At 40.0% G+C, this 17,588-nt stretch overlaps 1 protein-coding gene across 1 annotated transcript; it reads left to right on the top strand.

The window, feature by feature from the left end:
• Positions 1-3,537: 3,537 nt before the first annotated feature.
• On the top strand, positions 3,538-4,906 carry LOC149812565 (uncharacterized). The gene is made up of 4 exons (XM_089993083.1): positions 3,538-3,597; positions 3,744-3,938; positions 4,018-4,089; positions 4,264-4,906. The coding sequence occupies exons 1-4, from the start codon at positions 3,538-3,540 to the stop codon at positions 4,417-4,419; spliced, it is 483 nt and encodes a 160-aa protein (XP_089849209.1). The 3' UTR covers positions 4,420-4,906.
• Positions 4,907-17,588: the final 12,682 nt, after the last annotated feature.

Here is a 17,588-nt window from a genome sequence, read left to right as displayed (position 1 = left end):
AGGTTGCCACAAAGAAGAGGTCAAGAAGGCACATGGTAGACACAGATGAATACATTGCAAGCAATAGTGAAGGAACATTGACAGATGTTGTGACTCTTTCCACTGCTTATTCCAAAATGAAAGCACTTTGTATTAACATCAGAAATGAAGTTTACACTGACATTGAGATCCACAATCAGCATGTGCTTCCCAGGTGTGGATCCCTTTATATGCTCATCACTCATCAACTTCCTATTTGTGTTCTTCATGCTGTTAGGTCTATATTGGTTTCTACTTTTTTTTTCTCACAAAATTAACACGGTTCTCTCGGAGTTGCACTCATTTTTATCGGTATATATGCTTGCCTTGCATAGAGCTTGTCATGGGCCAAGATTAGTGCTGGCCTGGCCTACCAGTAGTAAATCCTGAGTCTTGCCCAAACTTGCAATTGGTGTACTTTTAGGATCAACTGAGCTCATAAGATTCTTCTCAATCCAAAAGGCTTCAGCTTGTTCCAATCTGGAATTTGGCTCAATGTGTTCAACTTTTTTGTCTGTCAATTGTATCCATGCTCTTGTTTCATGTGAAAAGCGCTACCTTATATCTGCTTAGTGCATCAATGCTTGCTCAATATTTTATCAATTTATTCATTACTGACACCGACGGACATCTACTTTATATTCTTTTCAGCTTTGTGGACCTCCCAAATATTTGTGCATCAATATACAGTGTGGAACTTTGCAGTAGATTACGTGCATTCTTAGTTGCATGTCCTCCATCAGGACCCTCTCCGCATGTAGCAGATCTTGTGATTGCAACTGCAGACTTTCAAAGGGATCTTGCTAACTGGAATATTAGGTAACTACTACTTCAGTATGACCCAAACATTAGTGGATGATAAAGACTTGTGAAAATGTATGAAGATGTTATATATATCTAATACTTCTTCACTTTCTTTCTGATGAACTCAGTCCTGTCAGAGGTGGTGTTGATGCAAAAGAGTTGTTTCACTTGTATATCGTCCTATGGATTGAAGATAACCGACATTTGCTACTTGAATCATGCAAACTTGACAAGGCAAGGACATGTAACTTCTCATTTTCCTTTTGTTGGATATATATAATATATATAGGGGAATGGAAACCCTCCCAAACCTCCCCAATGGAATTTTTTTGGTGTTTTTTTCAAAATTCTGACAGCACAGATGTGTTCAGCATGATTGATTTACTATAAATCGACACTTGGATCATGAATTTTGGATAGAAAAAATGGTATTTAGAGCCTCGAAAATTTATGAAAATTGTACGTCGTTGATTTCAAAACTTGTTTTTATCCATACATTGGAATCAAATGCTCCAAGAACTGATTCCTATAAAAGCAAGCATATAGATCACATCTGTACGGTCAGAATTTTGAAAAAAACACCAAAAATCCAATAAGGTTTGAGTGGGTTTTCCATTGGGGAGGTTTTCATTTCCCTATATATATAGCATGCATGTGGTAATAGGCTTAAAATTGCCGTTTGTTTTTGCAGTATGTATTTAGCAAATATGCAACTGTTTATAGCAAAAGATTACTGATAGTAATAGCTTTTGGACTAATGATTTGCAACGGATTGCAATTCTCAATTATGATGTCTTTTACTGATTGCATGCAAAGGCTTCCTAATTGCATCATATTTTTAAGAAAAAGATCTTTACTCAATGGTCATCTGATTGGACATGTAAAGGTACAATGACAAATAACAGATACAGATTGACCAAGAAAAAATACCTACAATTTCCACTCTCCCAGTGCGACTCAAACCCTTTGGAACATGAGTCAATTGAAAACCTAAATTTGTTTAGGATATTTCACATCTTTCATTCCATAGTATCATCTAAAAATGTTCAGCAAATTCACTTCTTGCTGGCCTGCTACTACAACTTCAATAATTCAATTGTTGCCTATCTATAGAATTTTTTATGATTTCTTCTTTAAAGCAGCTACTTTGAAGACTGACTAGGTTGCACATGTTCTAATGGTAGAGTTTTCTAAATCACCATTGACAATTTCATTTTCAAGTCAATTCCTGCTTCATTCAAGACTACATTTCTACTAGAACTCATTTTCTCAAGACAATCCTGTTTCTCTTAATTATTTAAAAATGTACTGATGTCTCATGAAATTAGCAAAACGTTTGAGTTCTCTGCTAAGAAAACAAAGAGATTTGTCTCAAAGGATGTCACTAGGTTTAAGCTTTATTTTAATTGCAGTTACCAAGCCAATCATCCTTTTTCTATCACTAGCATCATTTTTCATGACACTAGCATTATTTTGGCACAAAGGAGAAACGAAGTTTACTGCATGAAATTAGGTACATTGAAGTAATCTCGTTTGAACAATATTTCATGTCAAGAACATAGTAATGGCTCTTGAACATATATAGTGGTATTTTAAGGACGTAGATGGAAGTAATCTCCCTTGAACAAGTTTTGTTCATGCCAAGAGCATAGTTATGGCTCTTGAACACGTTTTTTCTCCCTAGTTTTTTTCTGGCTTTATAGTTGCCGAAGGTTGCTTCAGACATTGTTCCACTTTTACTAAAATATTTGGAATTGTATAACACTGTTGCCTGCATCACTCACATTTACTCTAGTGGCAGCAATTGTTAGGGTCTGAAGTTAGACATAGCATTCAATTCCATTCTGCTAGTAAAAGGAAGAAAAATTAAGTCTTCATGTGACAGATAATTGGTGTCATCACATAGATAAATCGATAAAGTCCTAATATTTATAAAAAAAATCAAAAGTTTTAAAATGAGGCTGAAATGCTAATGAGTTTCTAGACCTTAGTTGCTACTACCGAGCTTAATGCTATATTAGTCTTATTACTGAAATTTTCATTTATGGGAATTGCTATTCTTATTCAGGTAAAGTGGTCAGGAGTAAAGACCCAACATTTGACAACTCCATTTGTTGATGATATGTATGGCCGCCTACAGGAAACCTTGAATGAATATGAGATTATTATTTGCCGTTGGCCAGAATATACATTTGTTCTTGAGAATGTAAGAATCTCTCAAGCACTGTGCTAGACAACAGTTCTAAGTTGAGCCGGTGAATTGGTGTTATTTGGTAACTGATGGTATCAAATTGTTCTGTGGTCTTAAAAGGCTATTGCTGATGTGGAGAAGGCTCTCGTGGAAGCCTTAGAAAAGCAATATGCAGATGTCCTGATGCCACTAAAGGACAGTTTAACTCCCAAGAAATTTGGTCTCAAATATGTCCAGAAGCTTGCTAAACGCCATTCTCTATCTCCTTACTCCATCCCAGAAGAAGTGAGCTCTTTACTTTCTTTCAGGTTTTTAACAAATTTCCTATTTTTTTTTTTAAATTCAATTTGTCAGTTCGTAACTTCGAATTTGTGTACCTACAGCTTGGAATTTTTCTGAACACCATAAAAAGATGGCTTGATGTGCTCCAACCCAAGATTGAAACACAACTAAAATCATGGGTTGCCTGCATTCCTGATGGTGGAAGCATAGCAGCTGGTGAACGTCTAAGTGAAATCACAGTGATGCTGAGATCAAAGTTCCGAAACTACCTTCAAGCGATTGTGGAGAAACTGTGTGATAATGTGAGATCTTTTATTAAGAACCTTGTGCATATTGTTCAACTGGTTTTTACCTTATTTTGGCATATGATGTTTTACATATCAAATCATTTATCACAAACTTAACAATTGTGATGGACTTACTTTTGGTCATATGGCTCCATTTGTAGACTCGAGTTCAAAGTGCAACAAAATTGAAAAAAATTATACAAGATACCAAAGAAGCGGTGGGAGAGTCTGAGATCAGAGAAAGAATGCTGCCTTTGAAGGCTCAGCTCATGGATACGATTAACCACCTTCACACCGTCTTTGAGAGCCATGTTTTCGTGGCGATATGTCGTGGTTACTGGGACCGCATGGGACAGGTATGGCTTATCTAGAGTACCTCAGAAACATTGGAAGTGTTGTAGGGATTGATAGTCTTTTTTGTTCCATGTATGGCAGGATGTCCTGAGTTTTCTGGAGAACAGGAAAGAAAACAGATCCTGGTATAAAGCTTCTAGGGTTACTGTTGGGGTGAGCACCTCTTATCTTAGTGACACTTTGTGGCTGCTTTATGTGTTGTTAATGCACCCTGTTTTTCTGGTGTTAGGGGTGTCTATGGTTGTTTATAACTCTCTTCTATTTTCTTCTTCTGTTGAATGATTTTAGCTGGTTTTTGTCTCACTAGATTTTTTATCCTGCTTGCAGATTCTGGATGACACATTTACATCTCAGATGCAGAGATTACAGGGTCATGCATTGCAAGAGAAAGACCTAGATCCGCCTAGGTCAGTTATGGAAGTGCGATCCATTCTCTGTAAAGATGCACCGAACCACAAGGACTCAAACTATTTTTACTACTAAATCCTAGTTGTGTATATGGAAGCCGAGGATTATCATCAGTTTTTGGCTGTAAGTAACGAAAGTCAAGGTCACCTATTGAGCAGGTGCATGAGTGGAAGCTCCCCTGTGGTCTGATGTACCATAGTTTGATTCCCTTGACCCAGTGACATCTAAATGTTCTTGCAGTGCTACCATTGTCTCCGGCATCTTTGTACAGGTAGAAGTTATATTAGTAATTACTTCAGGTTAGAGACCATTGTTAATAAGGAAGAAAAAGAGAAGGGAAAAAAGCGGGAAAGTATAACTTTCTTTTGTATCGGTTACTATAAGAAAAACAAGCTTGTTGAGATGTCCATTGTTCTGCTTTTGTATATGGCACATAGGTGCATGGCTGAACCTTTAGTTTCTTCGGTATGTAACCGTTATGCAAAGAATTCATTGTATGTAGAAAGCCCAACAAAGTTTTGACTATAGATATTCTTAAGATCATATTTGTCTTTGATGAAAACTTTAGAGTAACTTTGTATGTATCGACCGTAGTTTGTTTGTTACGAATCAAACTTTGGATCATGTTCTTGTTGAAATAAAATCGTGGGTTTTTAAATTGTATATATATTTTTGGATAGTCCAAGGGAAAAGTCCCCAAATCACTGGCTGCACATTGGCTGTCTTATGATTTTTTAAACCCTTGAGACCCCTCTGCCCATCAGGGAGTACATCCAGCTTCGACCTTGCAGCAAATGACTACCTAGGCGCAGCTTTAAAGAACAATAAAATTGATTGATAATACAAGCACGCAACCACGTTTTTTTTAATGTGAAAAGCTTCCATAAACTTCTGTTGATTTGAGGCTGGAAGGGGAATCGAGACATGGGCGGGTGTGGCCCTGTGAGTCAGAATTGTACCGACGTGCGGTTCCAGCTGGAGCTACACGTATATTCTGTTAAGGATCTGTTTATCGCTTGTCCACCATGAGCTAGAGCGGTAGTTCATTTATAGATGCGGCAAACATGAAGATTATTTTGCCATGTGTTACAATCTCTCCTTTCCTCGTCTTTGTGGCTCACGATCCTCAATGGATTGGGGTCCAATCTTCTTTGCTGTATAGCTTGTAGATGACATTTCCTCTTCGCTACCTATTTACCATAGTCATGAAGGCAATTTATCACTTTCGACCTAGTTATCTCATCATCCACCCTAGGGACAAACCTCTTCCCCGTGATCAGTTCAATTTGGTTTATACAATGTTGGAAAGAAAGACGCAGGGTAACCAGAGATCGCCCAGCCATGTATAATCAGCTTCCTCTTGACAGTCGTGGTGTTAAGTTGCCTTTCTTTTAACATGAGCTAGCACGTTGTCACGGTCCTACTTCTTCAATATGCTAGTGTGGTGCGATGGTCCTTCCTTACCGCCGCAAGCCTTATCGATCGTTCGCTTGTCGTTGTGAAAGCTTTGAGTATAGAGAGTGCAAGAGAGCAAAAGAGAAGAGAGGGAGAGAAATTGCAATCACTTGAAAGAAATCATAACGAGGGTGAACAAAGAAAGCTCAACGCATTTGCATTCATTCACTATTTTGCCTGCATGCTCATTACAGTTCAGATCTACGGGTTAACCCTTCAGGGTATTGATCAACCCGAATCAAAGTGCAAGGGTGGCCCAGAGAAAGTTACAAGTGACTCAACACTTACATCAAGACTCAACCAAAGCAAAACATACTCTAGATACAACTGTACAAAGTAGGTCATAGGCAAACAGGCTCCCCCTTCAAATCATGTGCCGCCCTCGGTGTCATCTGTTTCATGGTAAGCCCTGACTTCATCTGGATAACGGCTCTTCATCCAGAATGCTAGCTCCCATGTCGGTTCTGTTGTCTCCTCCCAGTGCACAAAATACTTCTTTGCTTCACCCAAATAGTTAACTTTGTGACAAAAGATCTTGATGATACGCTTCTTGACCCGTTATGTTGTTGGGGCCTTCTGGAGGATAGAAGCGCGTTGTGGCATGCTATGTTCTGAATCTCCCTCGTTCGCATAGAACGGTTTTAGGTTGCACACGTGAAACACCGGGTGCACCTTGAAGTCGGGGCAGGTTTAGCTTGTACACTAGTTTGCCCACTTTCTTGGTGATGGTGAATGGTCTCTCATACTTCCTGATCAGTCTGCAGTGTTTCTCACGAAAGATGCATGTGCGATTCGGGTAAAGATTCACCAACACTTGATCCCCAATACGAAACTCAGCAGGCCAACAATGCTTGTTCACCTACTTCTTCATCCTCTTAGTTGACTTGCGTAGAAACGTCTTTACCAGCTCGGTCTGTTTGTGCTAATCTCGAACAAACTGATAGGCGAAGGATGGCCTTCCCTTATCCTGTGCGGCTAGAGTATGCGAAGTCAGCAGTTGCTGCCTCTTAGCTATCTCGAACGGGCTGTGGCCAAAAGACTCACTCTTTTGAAGATTGTAGCAGAATTGATCCACGTCCAGGAGTTTCACCCAAGCTTTCTGATTGGCATTAAAAAAGTGCCTAAGGTACTGCTCCAACAGTCTGTTGATGCGATCTGTATGCTCATCCATTTGTAGGTGAAAACTTGTTGAAAATAGCATATCAAAATTTAGTATCCAAAATACTTTACGCCATAATTTTTTCGTGAAGCGAGCATCGCAATTGCTCACAATGCTTCATGGTATACCCTAGTACTTCACAACATGCTTGATGAATAACTCTATAGTTTTCTCTGTGGGGCACTCCTTGAAAGCTGGAATGAAGGTGGCGTACTTAGAGAAATGATCCACTACCACCAGGATGGAGCTTAAGTCATCTACTTTTGACATACTAACAATGAAGTTCATAAAAATACTCTCCCAAGGACGTTCTGGAATAAGTAGAGACTCAAAGAGGCCAACAGTCTTCTAGTTGGTCCCCTTATCTTGCTAGCAGATGAGGCATGTTCGCACATACCCCTCCATATCATTTTTCATTTGTGGCCAATAGTATCCGCGCTTAAGGAGTGTTAAGCTCCTCTTCTGACTTGGATGACCAGCCTATAATGTATCATGGCACTTCTTAAGCAATTTGCAGTGAAGGCTTCCCCACCGTGGCACAAAGATGCGTCCCCCCTTTAGTTACAACAAGGTTGTCTCATAGCCAAAATTGTTGAGTCTTTCCCGCTTGCGCCAGAGAGACAAAGTGTTGCATCGTTATGTCCTGTTGCATTCCTTCGCGGATACGGTCCAGCAATGCACCTTCCAAGTAAACTTCGGAAGGCTCCGCCCATGCATCCACCAGTTCTGCCTTGCTACTCAGGGCATCAGCGACAACATTGGTCTTTCCCACATTATACTGTAAAGCGAAGTCGAACTTAGCTAGAAACATTTGCCATCGAGCTTGCTTGGGCGTCAGCTTCTTTTGCGTCTGAAAATAGCTCGTGGCGACATTGTCCATCTTGATGACAAACTGGGCACCCATACGGTAGTGTCGCTTTGTCTTGAGGTAGTGCACGATAGCCATCATCTCATGCTCGTGCATAATATAACGCATCTCCACATCCTTTAACTTCTGACTCTCGTAAGCAATTAAATGTCCCTCCTGCATGATAACTCCACCAATGGTGAAGTCTGAAGCATCTGTGTGGACTTAAAAGGGTCTTGTGTGGTCCGACAATCACAACACTGGCTCCCTCACTAGGGCCTTCTTCAAGCCATCAAAGGCATCTTGGCAGGATCTTGTCCAGAGCTATATCTGATTCTTCTTCAGCAAATCCATGAGGGGCACAACAATAAGAGAGTAACCTTCGATGAACCGTCGATAGTAGTTTGTTAAGTTAAGGAATGATCACAACTCTAGCACTTTAGTTGACGAACTTCATTCTTGGATGGCTCTTATCTTCTACCTATCCATGCGCAGCAAACCACGCCTCACGGCGTGGCCAAGAAAGATGATCTCCTCCTGACTGAAGAGACACTTATCTCTCTTGATACCAAGGTCATTTTCCTTCAGCACCTGAAACACGGTTCACAAGTGCCCGACATGTTCCTCTATGCTGCTGCGTAGATCACGATGTCATCAAGATAAACTACCATGAACTTGTCTAAGGGTAGAAGATCTTGTTCATCAATATTGTGAATATGGCCAGAGCATTAGTTAACCCGAATGGCATCATCAGAAATTCATAGGCACCATAACGAGTGACACAAGTTGTCTTTGGCTCATCGTCATCTGCAATCCTCACTTGCCAGTAACCTGATCGCAAATCTAACTTCGAAAATACATGGGCATTGTCTAACTGATCGAACAAGTTTGCTATCAGTGGCAATGAATATTTGTTATTCACCATGACCTTGTTCAGTGCACGGTAATCCACACATAGCCTTTTGAAATCATGATGTTTCACCTGGAAGAGCACAAGGGCGCCAAAGGGTGCTTTAGAAGAACGAATGATGCATGCTTCTAACATCTTGTCCAGCTACCTACGCAACTCCTTCAATTCAGCTGGTCACATGCGATAAGAGACCATGGCAGGGGGCTTTGCTCTCGGGGTCAACTCAATCCTGTGATCGACCTCACGTCTCGGTGAAAGACGCTTCGGCAGTTCTGAGGGCATCACTCCTCAAAACTTCGCTAATAGTGAGGCAAGAATTTGTGGCACTGCTGCTTTCACCTTCTCTTCTTCAGTGTGCATGGCCACTAGGAATGTCTGCTCTCCCCGCTTGACACCCTTCTTCAATTACATGGCAAATAACATTGAAGACTCCCCTTCAACAGTAAGACATTGCACCATGTGAAGATTTTTTCCCTATGATCATCAACGAGTTAAACTTCGCCAACATCATCACATTCTGGCTGCGAAGAAACTCCATGCCCAAAATCATTCAAAAATTGCCCAGGTTCGCCACTGAGAAGTTGGCTTTGCCGGCCTAACTTTCAATTTGGATAGCCACATCCTTGCTTCAATAAGGAATGGCTTGGCCTTAGAGTTCACCATCTTGATGGTCCTCTGCTTTGACTCGGGTTTCAAGCCCAACTGCTCTGCCTCTTTCCATGAGATGAAGTTATACGTAGCCCCAGAGTCTACCATTGTCGTAGTAGAATTTTCATTTGCAATGACTTCTAGATACATGAGTTCTTTGCTAACCAGTATCCTTTGGACTATGCAGCTTCTTACTACATTAACCGATCGCATAGCTCCCATCCTTTGTTGTATGACCTCGGTGTCGCTACTCTCTTCCTATACTGCATTGGTATGCATGTCGTTCTTCACGAGGCACTTTGGATATTACCTTGCGATATACCTATCACCACAGAACCAACAAGTCACAACTCGCCTTTTGTTGTCGTTATTGTACTTCTTGTAATTCTACTTCTTGTCAAAGTGGTGTTGAGTCGATGCCACACCTTTATTGTCATGCTGCTCCTCTTTCTTGCTCCATGGTCCGACTTCTTTCTGGCCTTTGTCGATAGAGTGAAGGTCTTGCGCTGAGTATCCACTAGGCACTCAGCCGTCACATATGCATCTTCCAAAGTCTCAAGATTACTCCTTTCCACTTTGGATTATACCCACAGTTATAGTCCCAAAATAAACCAATTGAGTTTGTCTTTATCTGACATATTGGGTATATCTAGCATGAGTTTCTGGAACGTTCTGACATAGTCTTGCAGCAATCCAGTGTGCTTAAGTTCCGCCACTATCCGATAAAATTGCCTCTGTGCGTTTCTTGACATAAAGTAGTTGTATAATTTATTTTTGAAGGCCTCAAAAGTATCAATTATGCAATGCCCTCTTTCCATATTGCTATATTTTCTTCTCTACTAGGCTATAACATCTCTATCAATTAGAGCTACTGCTTCCTTCACCCTGAGGTCCTTGTCCAATACGTTCTAAATATCCAAGTAGTCTTTCACCTGAAATAGAAAGTTCTCTATGTCCTTGTTGTCTCTGAAACCATTGAACTTTGATGGCCTCGACACATCTATCTTTGATGGTCTATTGTCATTTAGGGTCATTGTCCACTGCAAAGTGTGGTTCTTCAACTAAAGCTCCCTACTTCAGTCTGTAGGGTAGTCATTGTCGTATTCAACGAAGTAACATGTCCCATCAACAAGTTCATCTGCTCTCGCAGGCTATTCACCTCATCATCCAGTCCTTCGAACAACTCAAATGCGCGTGAAATTGCTTCCTCATTCAAAGTTGCATCAGCCACCAGTCTATTGGCAGTCTCGGTCATTTGCTCTTGACTCCAAGGTGAACCCATCTCCTCAGTCTTGACGATTGCTTTACCTTTGGTGTTACGCAAGTTATATTAGGGCACCATGATGTTTTGCTCACAAATCACAGTCTGTCAGCATGTCTCTGGATACAGACTTCAAAGTCCCTTCCCTAGCTCAAGAATGAGCTCTAGTACCACTTGTCACAGGCTTACTTCTTCAATAGGCCAGTGTGGTGCGACGGTCATTTCTTACCGCCACAAGCCTTTCCAATCGCTTGCTTGCAGCTGCAGAAGATTTGAGCATAGAGAGTGCAAGAGAGCAAAAGAGAAAAGAGGGAGAGAAATTACAATCACTTGAAAGTAATCACAACGAGGGTGAACAAAGAAAGCTCAACGCATTTGCATTCATTCACTATTTTGCTCGCAGGTTCATTACAGTTCAGATCTATGAGCTAACCCTTTAGGGTATTGATCAACCTGAACCAAAGTGCAAGGGTGGCTCAGAGAAAGTTACAAGTGACTCAATACTTATATCAATACTCAACCAAAGCAAAACAAACTCTAAACACAATTGTAGGTCACAGGGGAACACCTGCTGTAGTGCATTTTATAAGATTTCAAAGTTTTCCCCGTTCTTATAAGATTTCAATAGGCTACTATAAATTGGAAAAGGATTTGTCGGAGGTCCAGAATCTATGAAGATGATCTCTGTCTCATAGGGGAGCCGTCAATTGGAGGTGTGTTGCAGTTTCCTCCAATACTCTCATGTTCTCTAACTGTTTGGGAGGAGTGATGTTGCTAAATCGCTGCATTTGGAATGGAGTTGGCAACCCCAAACCACACTTCAACACCATTCACAAGAGGGTGTGTTTGGCAACTCCATCCTTAACGCCACATTTTAGCAAAACAATATTTTGCCAAAACATGGAGATGGTGTTTCCATCCCAATGCAAAGCTCCCACACAAAGCCTAAGATGCAGTCACGAATGAATATAACCTCATCGGTGTTTGCTCAAGGGTCCACATTGGTACATGTTGGGTGAATGACTGCAATGACCCGAGCTTCAATATCAATTCCAATTGTTTGTCTTAGAAAGCATCAGAGCTGTTACATAATGATTTTTGTTGCGCCATATACCGATGCTCTTCAAACTTTTACCTTTAATCGGTTTGGTTTTCCTCAGTTTTGAATTCGGCTGCAATGTTTTGACTCCCAAACGTCCCTGCATGCTTCTTTACCAAACATGAAACAGCAAAATTTTCAACGAGTTGTTGCAAAGAAACATAAATATTTTCTCGAACGTCTTTTTTCTTTATAATAAGCAAGCTGGACTTTGCCAGACCCCTGCTAGTACAAAAGGGACAATTTTTTTCGAAAAAAGACGATTTGTAAAGGAACTTGAGTGCTCAAGCGAGCTCTTGAAGCAGTGCTTGAGTTGGAGATTCCAAGATCCAAAGCAAATGGGGGGTGAGAAGGCCTATTTATAGGCTTGAGCACCCCCATGCACTTCACACTCAAATGCACAAAAAATGAGACAAAATGACCTAAAAGAGAGGGACTTGTTGATACTCTTCTTGTGTCGGCAATCTATTGGAAACTGAAAGAGCCTTCATTTTGCAAAGAAGGAAATTGCTACAATGATATTCTTCGTTACAATTTTTTTTTAAATGTGGTGTATGAGATAATTTGGATATGCTAAGATGACCTGGCCTTTGATGCCACAAAACAGTATTTACATTTTATACATCGCAGCAAAAAGTGTTTTTTTTTAAGAATTAACCGATTTATGTAGTAGAGATCTCCTTCTATAGGTCTTTTTCAATCTGGATCCTGCACCCAACACAACATTGCTTTCATAAGAAAAAGACACTACCTTCATGGTAGACAATTTGAGATAGGAAAAATAGGTTTAAGTTAAGTTTTGAAACAAATCTTATTTTAGATTAGTCCCAACGGGTAGTTGGGTTAGTCCCAATGGATAGAAGGCCTAGAAAAATAAAAGAACAAAAATACTTTTTTACAAAACTACCCCTAATGACCAGAGCCTATTACAAAGTAGAAAAAGATTAAAATGCCCCTAATGGGCATTACCTATTACATGCGTAGCACAAGTATAAAAAATTGATATGTACATATATATGTATCAATACACACAATATATACATATATTAATATGTATATATAATATAAAAAAATGAATATGTACATATACATGTACCAATACACACAATATATACATATATTAATATGTATATATGCATATACATCAACAATTTTTACCACATGGTTCAATGTTAAAGTATAAAAAACACTTCCTCATCATTGGGGCCATTGGGCTAGCCACTGTCCTTCATTGTATCTCCTTGTATTAGGCTATTAGCACATTATGATGAATATTACATATTAAATGGTAAACATTGAATCCCTTTTAAGTATTATTGCTTAATTTATTGAATAGTTGAAAGGAAGCTTTGTAACATACAAAAGAATAGTCGATGCAATATATAAAAGCTGAAATAAAGACTTGCATTTCATATGATAAATTTTAGGTTGGTAACCCATTTAGAAGGTTTTTTTTTAATCCCTACTTTTACCTTTATCTGGTGAGACTTTATAGATTCCACAATTAAGGTCTATGAGTTTCAGCAGGTATTGGAGACCTATTGGATGCAGATAAGGGTCTAATCGGTGTGACTTTTCTAAATTTTGATGTTTTTCATCTGATAATGACTGGCAGAAACATTAATGTCAAATTTGTGTCGGATTGTCAACTAAAATTCTCTATATTACATGAATGCATGACAAAGTAATCGGTCATACAAATCCGGATTTTAATTGTTTCCCTGTTGAAGATAGGATGTGTTACTCAGGCCTGATTTGGGGACTGGGAAAACACACGGCATTCCTTCTGAACAGAGCAGGCAAACTCAAAGGAATCCACGTATGATTCTGGTTCAGTGAGGGGGCTCGCTTCACACGATGAGGTACGTGTCTTCTGCAGTTTGTATGGAGACCTCCTTAAGATTTTAAGGTAAATGAATCAAGTACGAAGCTAACCAATATCACAAAGGTCTTAATTTGTCTCCTGCAACACTAAGCTCAATGGCACAAAAAGTTGACTAGGATTGCTTCTATATTTCAATGGTAAATAATGCTTAAAATTCATTCTTTTAGCTTTATGTAGTCTTTTCAATAACTTGCCTTTTCCTCATGATCATCAAAGTCATCCGCTGGGTGAATTATGGAGACTGGACCAGCCATGTGCTCTGACTTGTGCATCTGCCAATCATCACATCCTAACTCATGCCGCATCCAGCTCTATAGATCAGAATGTAAAGTTTTTCGTAGCTTCTGCGATTTTCTTTTACCAGAGACAAAGAGAATGAGCTTTAACAATGCACCCTTGGCATTCTTCAAGTTAGACGTCATGGATGATACAATGTGCGGGTGCTCGGCATTCTCCTCAGCCTATCGACGCTCATGATGAGCTCAAGTCATTATGTCAATAGTGAGTAGGACCCTAAACTCAGTATGAGAATAAAAGAGGATACCCTTTTGGTTATTCTCATCATGCAACCAAGCTCTACCTTGCATAGGCAGTTACAATAACTGCCCTGTAACCGACATGAGTCGTGCTTCACCCCATGATGTACCCATGTCAAATCGGGTCACATCAAGTTAGATCCGATTCATATTTCAACATTCTCTCACTTGCCCCATTGACATGGAAAAATATTACATCAAAGTTTTAGTGTTATTTTGATTCAATTTTTTGGAGGGTTCATATGTTATCCTTTATCACAAGAATGAATCAAACTAATCATGGAGATGAACACTTCTTTATGAAATGTCATATTTTTATTTACTACAATATAATTCGTTTTCAGTGCTTTAGTATGTTAAGATTACTTTTATGAATAGGTTAGTCACTAACCAATTCTATTGGTTCTTTAATATTGTTATTCTACTATTCTCTCTAACCAAATGAGAGATTCTTTATACAGAATCAACAATACACAAAATCTTAGATAATCAATTTAGCTTCGTAAATATGATCACATATAACCATAATGTATTGTCATATATCGGAAGGAATCAAGCAGACCCATCTCTTTTACACGTTTGAAATATAATCCCGATGCTAGCCTTTTAGTAAGAGAAACCACAGTAATTTTCTTCGTACCGATTATATCAATATATACTAAATGGTTCTCAGTCATTTCTTTAACAACAAAGTACTTTAACTCCATATGTCGACACAAGGTTGAGCTCTTGTTGTTATTCAAGAAGGACATAACAACTTCATCACATAAGATCTTTAATGGCCTCCCAATAGAGTCCATTATACAAAGATTCATAATGAAACCTCTAATCTATATGGCCTTTGATAAAATCTCATATAAAATCAATAATTTCTATTCTAATAGATTTCAGAAATTCCATCACTGTCCTGCAGTGAGATATGACACCTCGAATATTCTCAACCACTCGCGATTGCAAAAGCAAGAGGCTAAGATTAATCGAACACTCTCATTTCTCATAAACATCCTTTTAAGCGCTCTCACTTCTCATAGATAGCTTTCAAAGCGGTTATTCTATTCTTCGTATGAGTGAGAGATTAATCATTATATACGAGATTTATACTAAAAAAGTAAAAATGAGACCCCTTATTATTCACCTTTTCTAAAACTAGTAGATCATGTAACTAGAGGCAATTCAGCATTATGCCTTTGGGTACGAACATGCTTCATGGGCTAGTATACACATCTACTATTATACCCTGTATGAATTTAGAACACTAATCTACCTTTGGGTACAATTATTGTTTCATAAAGTCATACACAATCATAATATTAAATCTTAACACGGTCCAAAGAATCCTCAATCAACACAACTCATATCACTTTGGTAATTGCATAAGTCAATTGATCAAGATCTTTTACCGCAAACATATTCGTATTATGAATCATGCACATACACACATGATAATGCATATATATTCATGACAAAATATATATTATATCATTAAAATATGAGTTCATGCTTCAACTTATATGCATAAACTAATTTTAATAAAAATATATTAAAATTTGTCATGAATTTAATCATAATTTATGCTTAAAAAGCATTATGCATAACTTAAATAACATAAAACACATTTATTAGACATGCATAAGTCATACTTCCTTAACAATAAATACTTATAAAGCATAAAAATAAAAAAAACATACTCTTATGGGTAAAACCCGAGGTTCACAAACTGAAATCAGCTTAAAAGTACTTCGAATAGGTCTGAAACGACCTCAAACCGGTCATCTAAGGATCTGAATCGGTTCCAAAACTAATAAACCGGTTCAAAACATAAACAAAAGCTCATAAAACCCTATAACCGAATGAGAAAATCTTTGTTCTTTCATGTATTCATGAAAACAGGATCTCTAGATCTTGAAACCGATGAAAAAGCGATAGGGACCGATCAAAAAATGGCTCTAAACCAGTCTAAGAAGATGCTTTATTAGTCACAGAACCAGTTTAAGGGTAAATAGTAAACAGACCCCATTTTTAGACCTGATCCGATCCAATTCAGATCCGTATCTAGTTCTAATGGATCCCAGGTTGGATACCCTCTTTTCAGACCCAATCTGGATCCATACCCATAATGATTGGATCTCGGATTGAATCTAATTATCGAAATCCAGATCCAGATCTGTTACATAACAGGATCTGGGTAGATCCATGAACCTAATTCGGTTTAGACCCGGTCCTGGTTCAAACCTGGTACAAACACGACCCAGGTCAAATCCGGCCCAATCCAGACCCATATTTGGTTGGATCTAGATATTGACCCAGATCAAACCTAGACTCGTACCATACCCAGATCTCGTTAGATTTGGATCACAACCCGATTTATCTGGATTAGATCAGACCCGAAATCCAAATGGGTCTGATTCTGATCCAATCTGGTCAAATCTGAACATTAACCCGTTGTTCAGATTAGACCCAGACCCAGAACACAACGGGTCTGATCCAACTTAGGGATCAGGTCTAGATGTCGGGTCCAGATCTGGGCCTGATCTGCCGGGACGCATAAAAAAACATTATGATCGATTTCGGTTTCTAAGAAGCCGATCATTTGGTTTCTTAGAAACCGAAGATCACCGAAAGGGCAAATGCCCCTTTGCCTTCACCGGCGAGGCTGCCGATGAGTCGGCGACCCCGGGCGAAGGTCACCCCCCTCCCGACGATGACCCATGACTGAAACCCCCCTTCCAACAAAGGGGCTCCTGCTTACGACCATTCACTCCATAAGCCGACCAAAAGACCACCAGCGACGGCAGTACTCCAGCGACCGTCCACGTCTGCTAGCAGTGCCGGTGAGGCTGCCGGCGATCTTCCCCCCCTCACCTCCCCGGAAAATGCCACTGGCGAAAGGTAAAGGGTTTGTTGTTTTATTTATTTCTTTTTTTTGGGGTTGTCCTCTCCATCGGTGGCCGATCATGGCTGTCGGTCGCCAACCAAGGCATCCAGCCTCGACGGTCGGTCGATGACAACGGAGACCACCGTCAGCCATCACGGACCTCCCGATGAAAGTAAAAGGGGGAGAAACCCTTTTCAATGTAGTAAAAACAGAGTCGTCATCCTCCCGGTTGCAGAGGATGGCTCTGGCGAAGGCAGAAGGTGACAGCGACGGTGATTGTCTCTCAGCTCCCTTTTCCTTCTTCGATGAAAGTCGTTTCTGCGAAGGGGACCAGTGAGGCCGGACCTCTCCCCTGCAATTCAGAAATCAACCTTTGTAGCAGGGGGGATAGCGGCATTGAAAACCGCCAGCCACCGGTAGCAGACAAGGATTTCAGCATGCCGGCCCCATTCCTGCTACCCGCCATCACCGGCACCAGCGACTGACTGCTAAATGCCACCGGTGACGGTGACTCCCTGTCTCTGGTCTGCTTCCGTCGACGGCACTGGAAGGGGTATGCTAGCTCGAAC

Source organism: Nuphar pumila, chromosome 17 (genome assembly GCF_984573655.1).
Source record: "Nuphar pumila chromosome 17, dmNupPumi1.hap1.1, whole genome shotgun sequence".
Lineage (NCBI taxonomy): Eukaryota > Viridiplantae > Streptophyta > Magnoliopsida > Nymphaeales > Nymphaeaceae > Nuphar > Nuphar pumila.
The sequence above is the reverse complement of the archived record's forward strand: the minus strand, read 5'-3'. Positions and strand labels throughout refer to the sequence as shown.

What these genes read in the sequence shown, in the direction of transcription:
- LOC149812565 (XM_089993083.1), top strand. Translation starts at nt 3,538, where the DNA reads ATGCTGAGATCAAAGTTCCGAAACTACCTTCAAGCGATTGTGGAGAAA. An exon ending in TGGAGAAACTGTGTGATAAT is followed by an intron (nt 3,598 to 3,743) that starts GTGAGATCTTTT and finishes CTCCATTTGTAG; the next exon opens with ACTCGAGTTCAAAGTGCAAC. An exon ending in ACTGGGACCGCATGGGACAG is followed by an intron (nt 3,939 to 4,017) that starts GTATGGCTTATC and finishes CATGTATGGCAG; the next exon opens with GATGTCCTGAGTTTTCTGGA.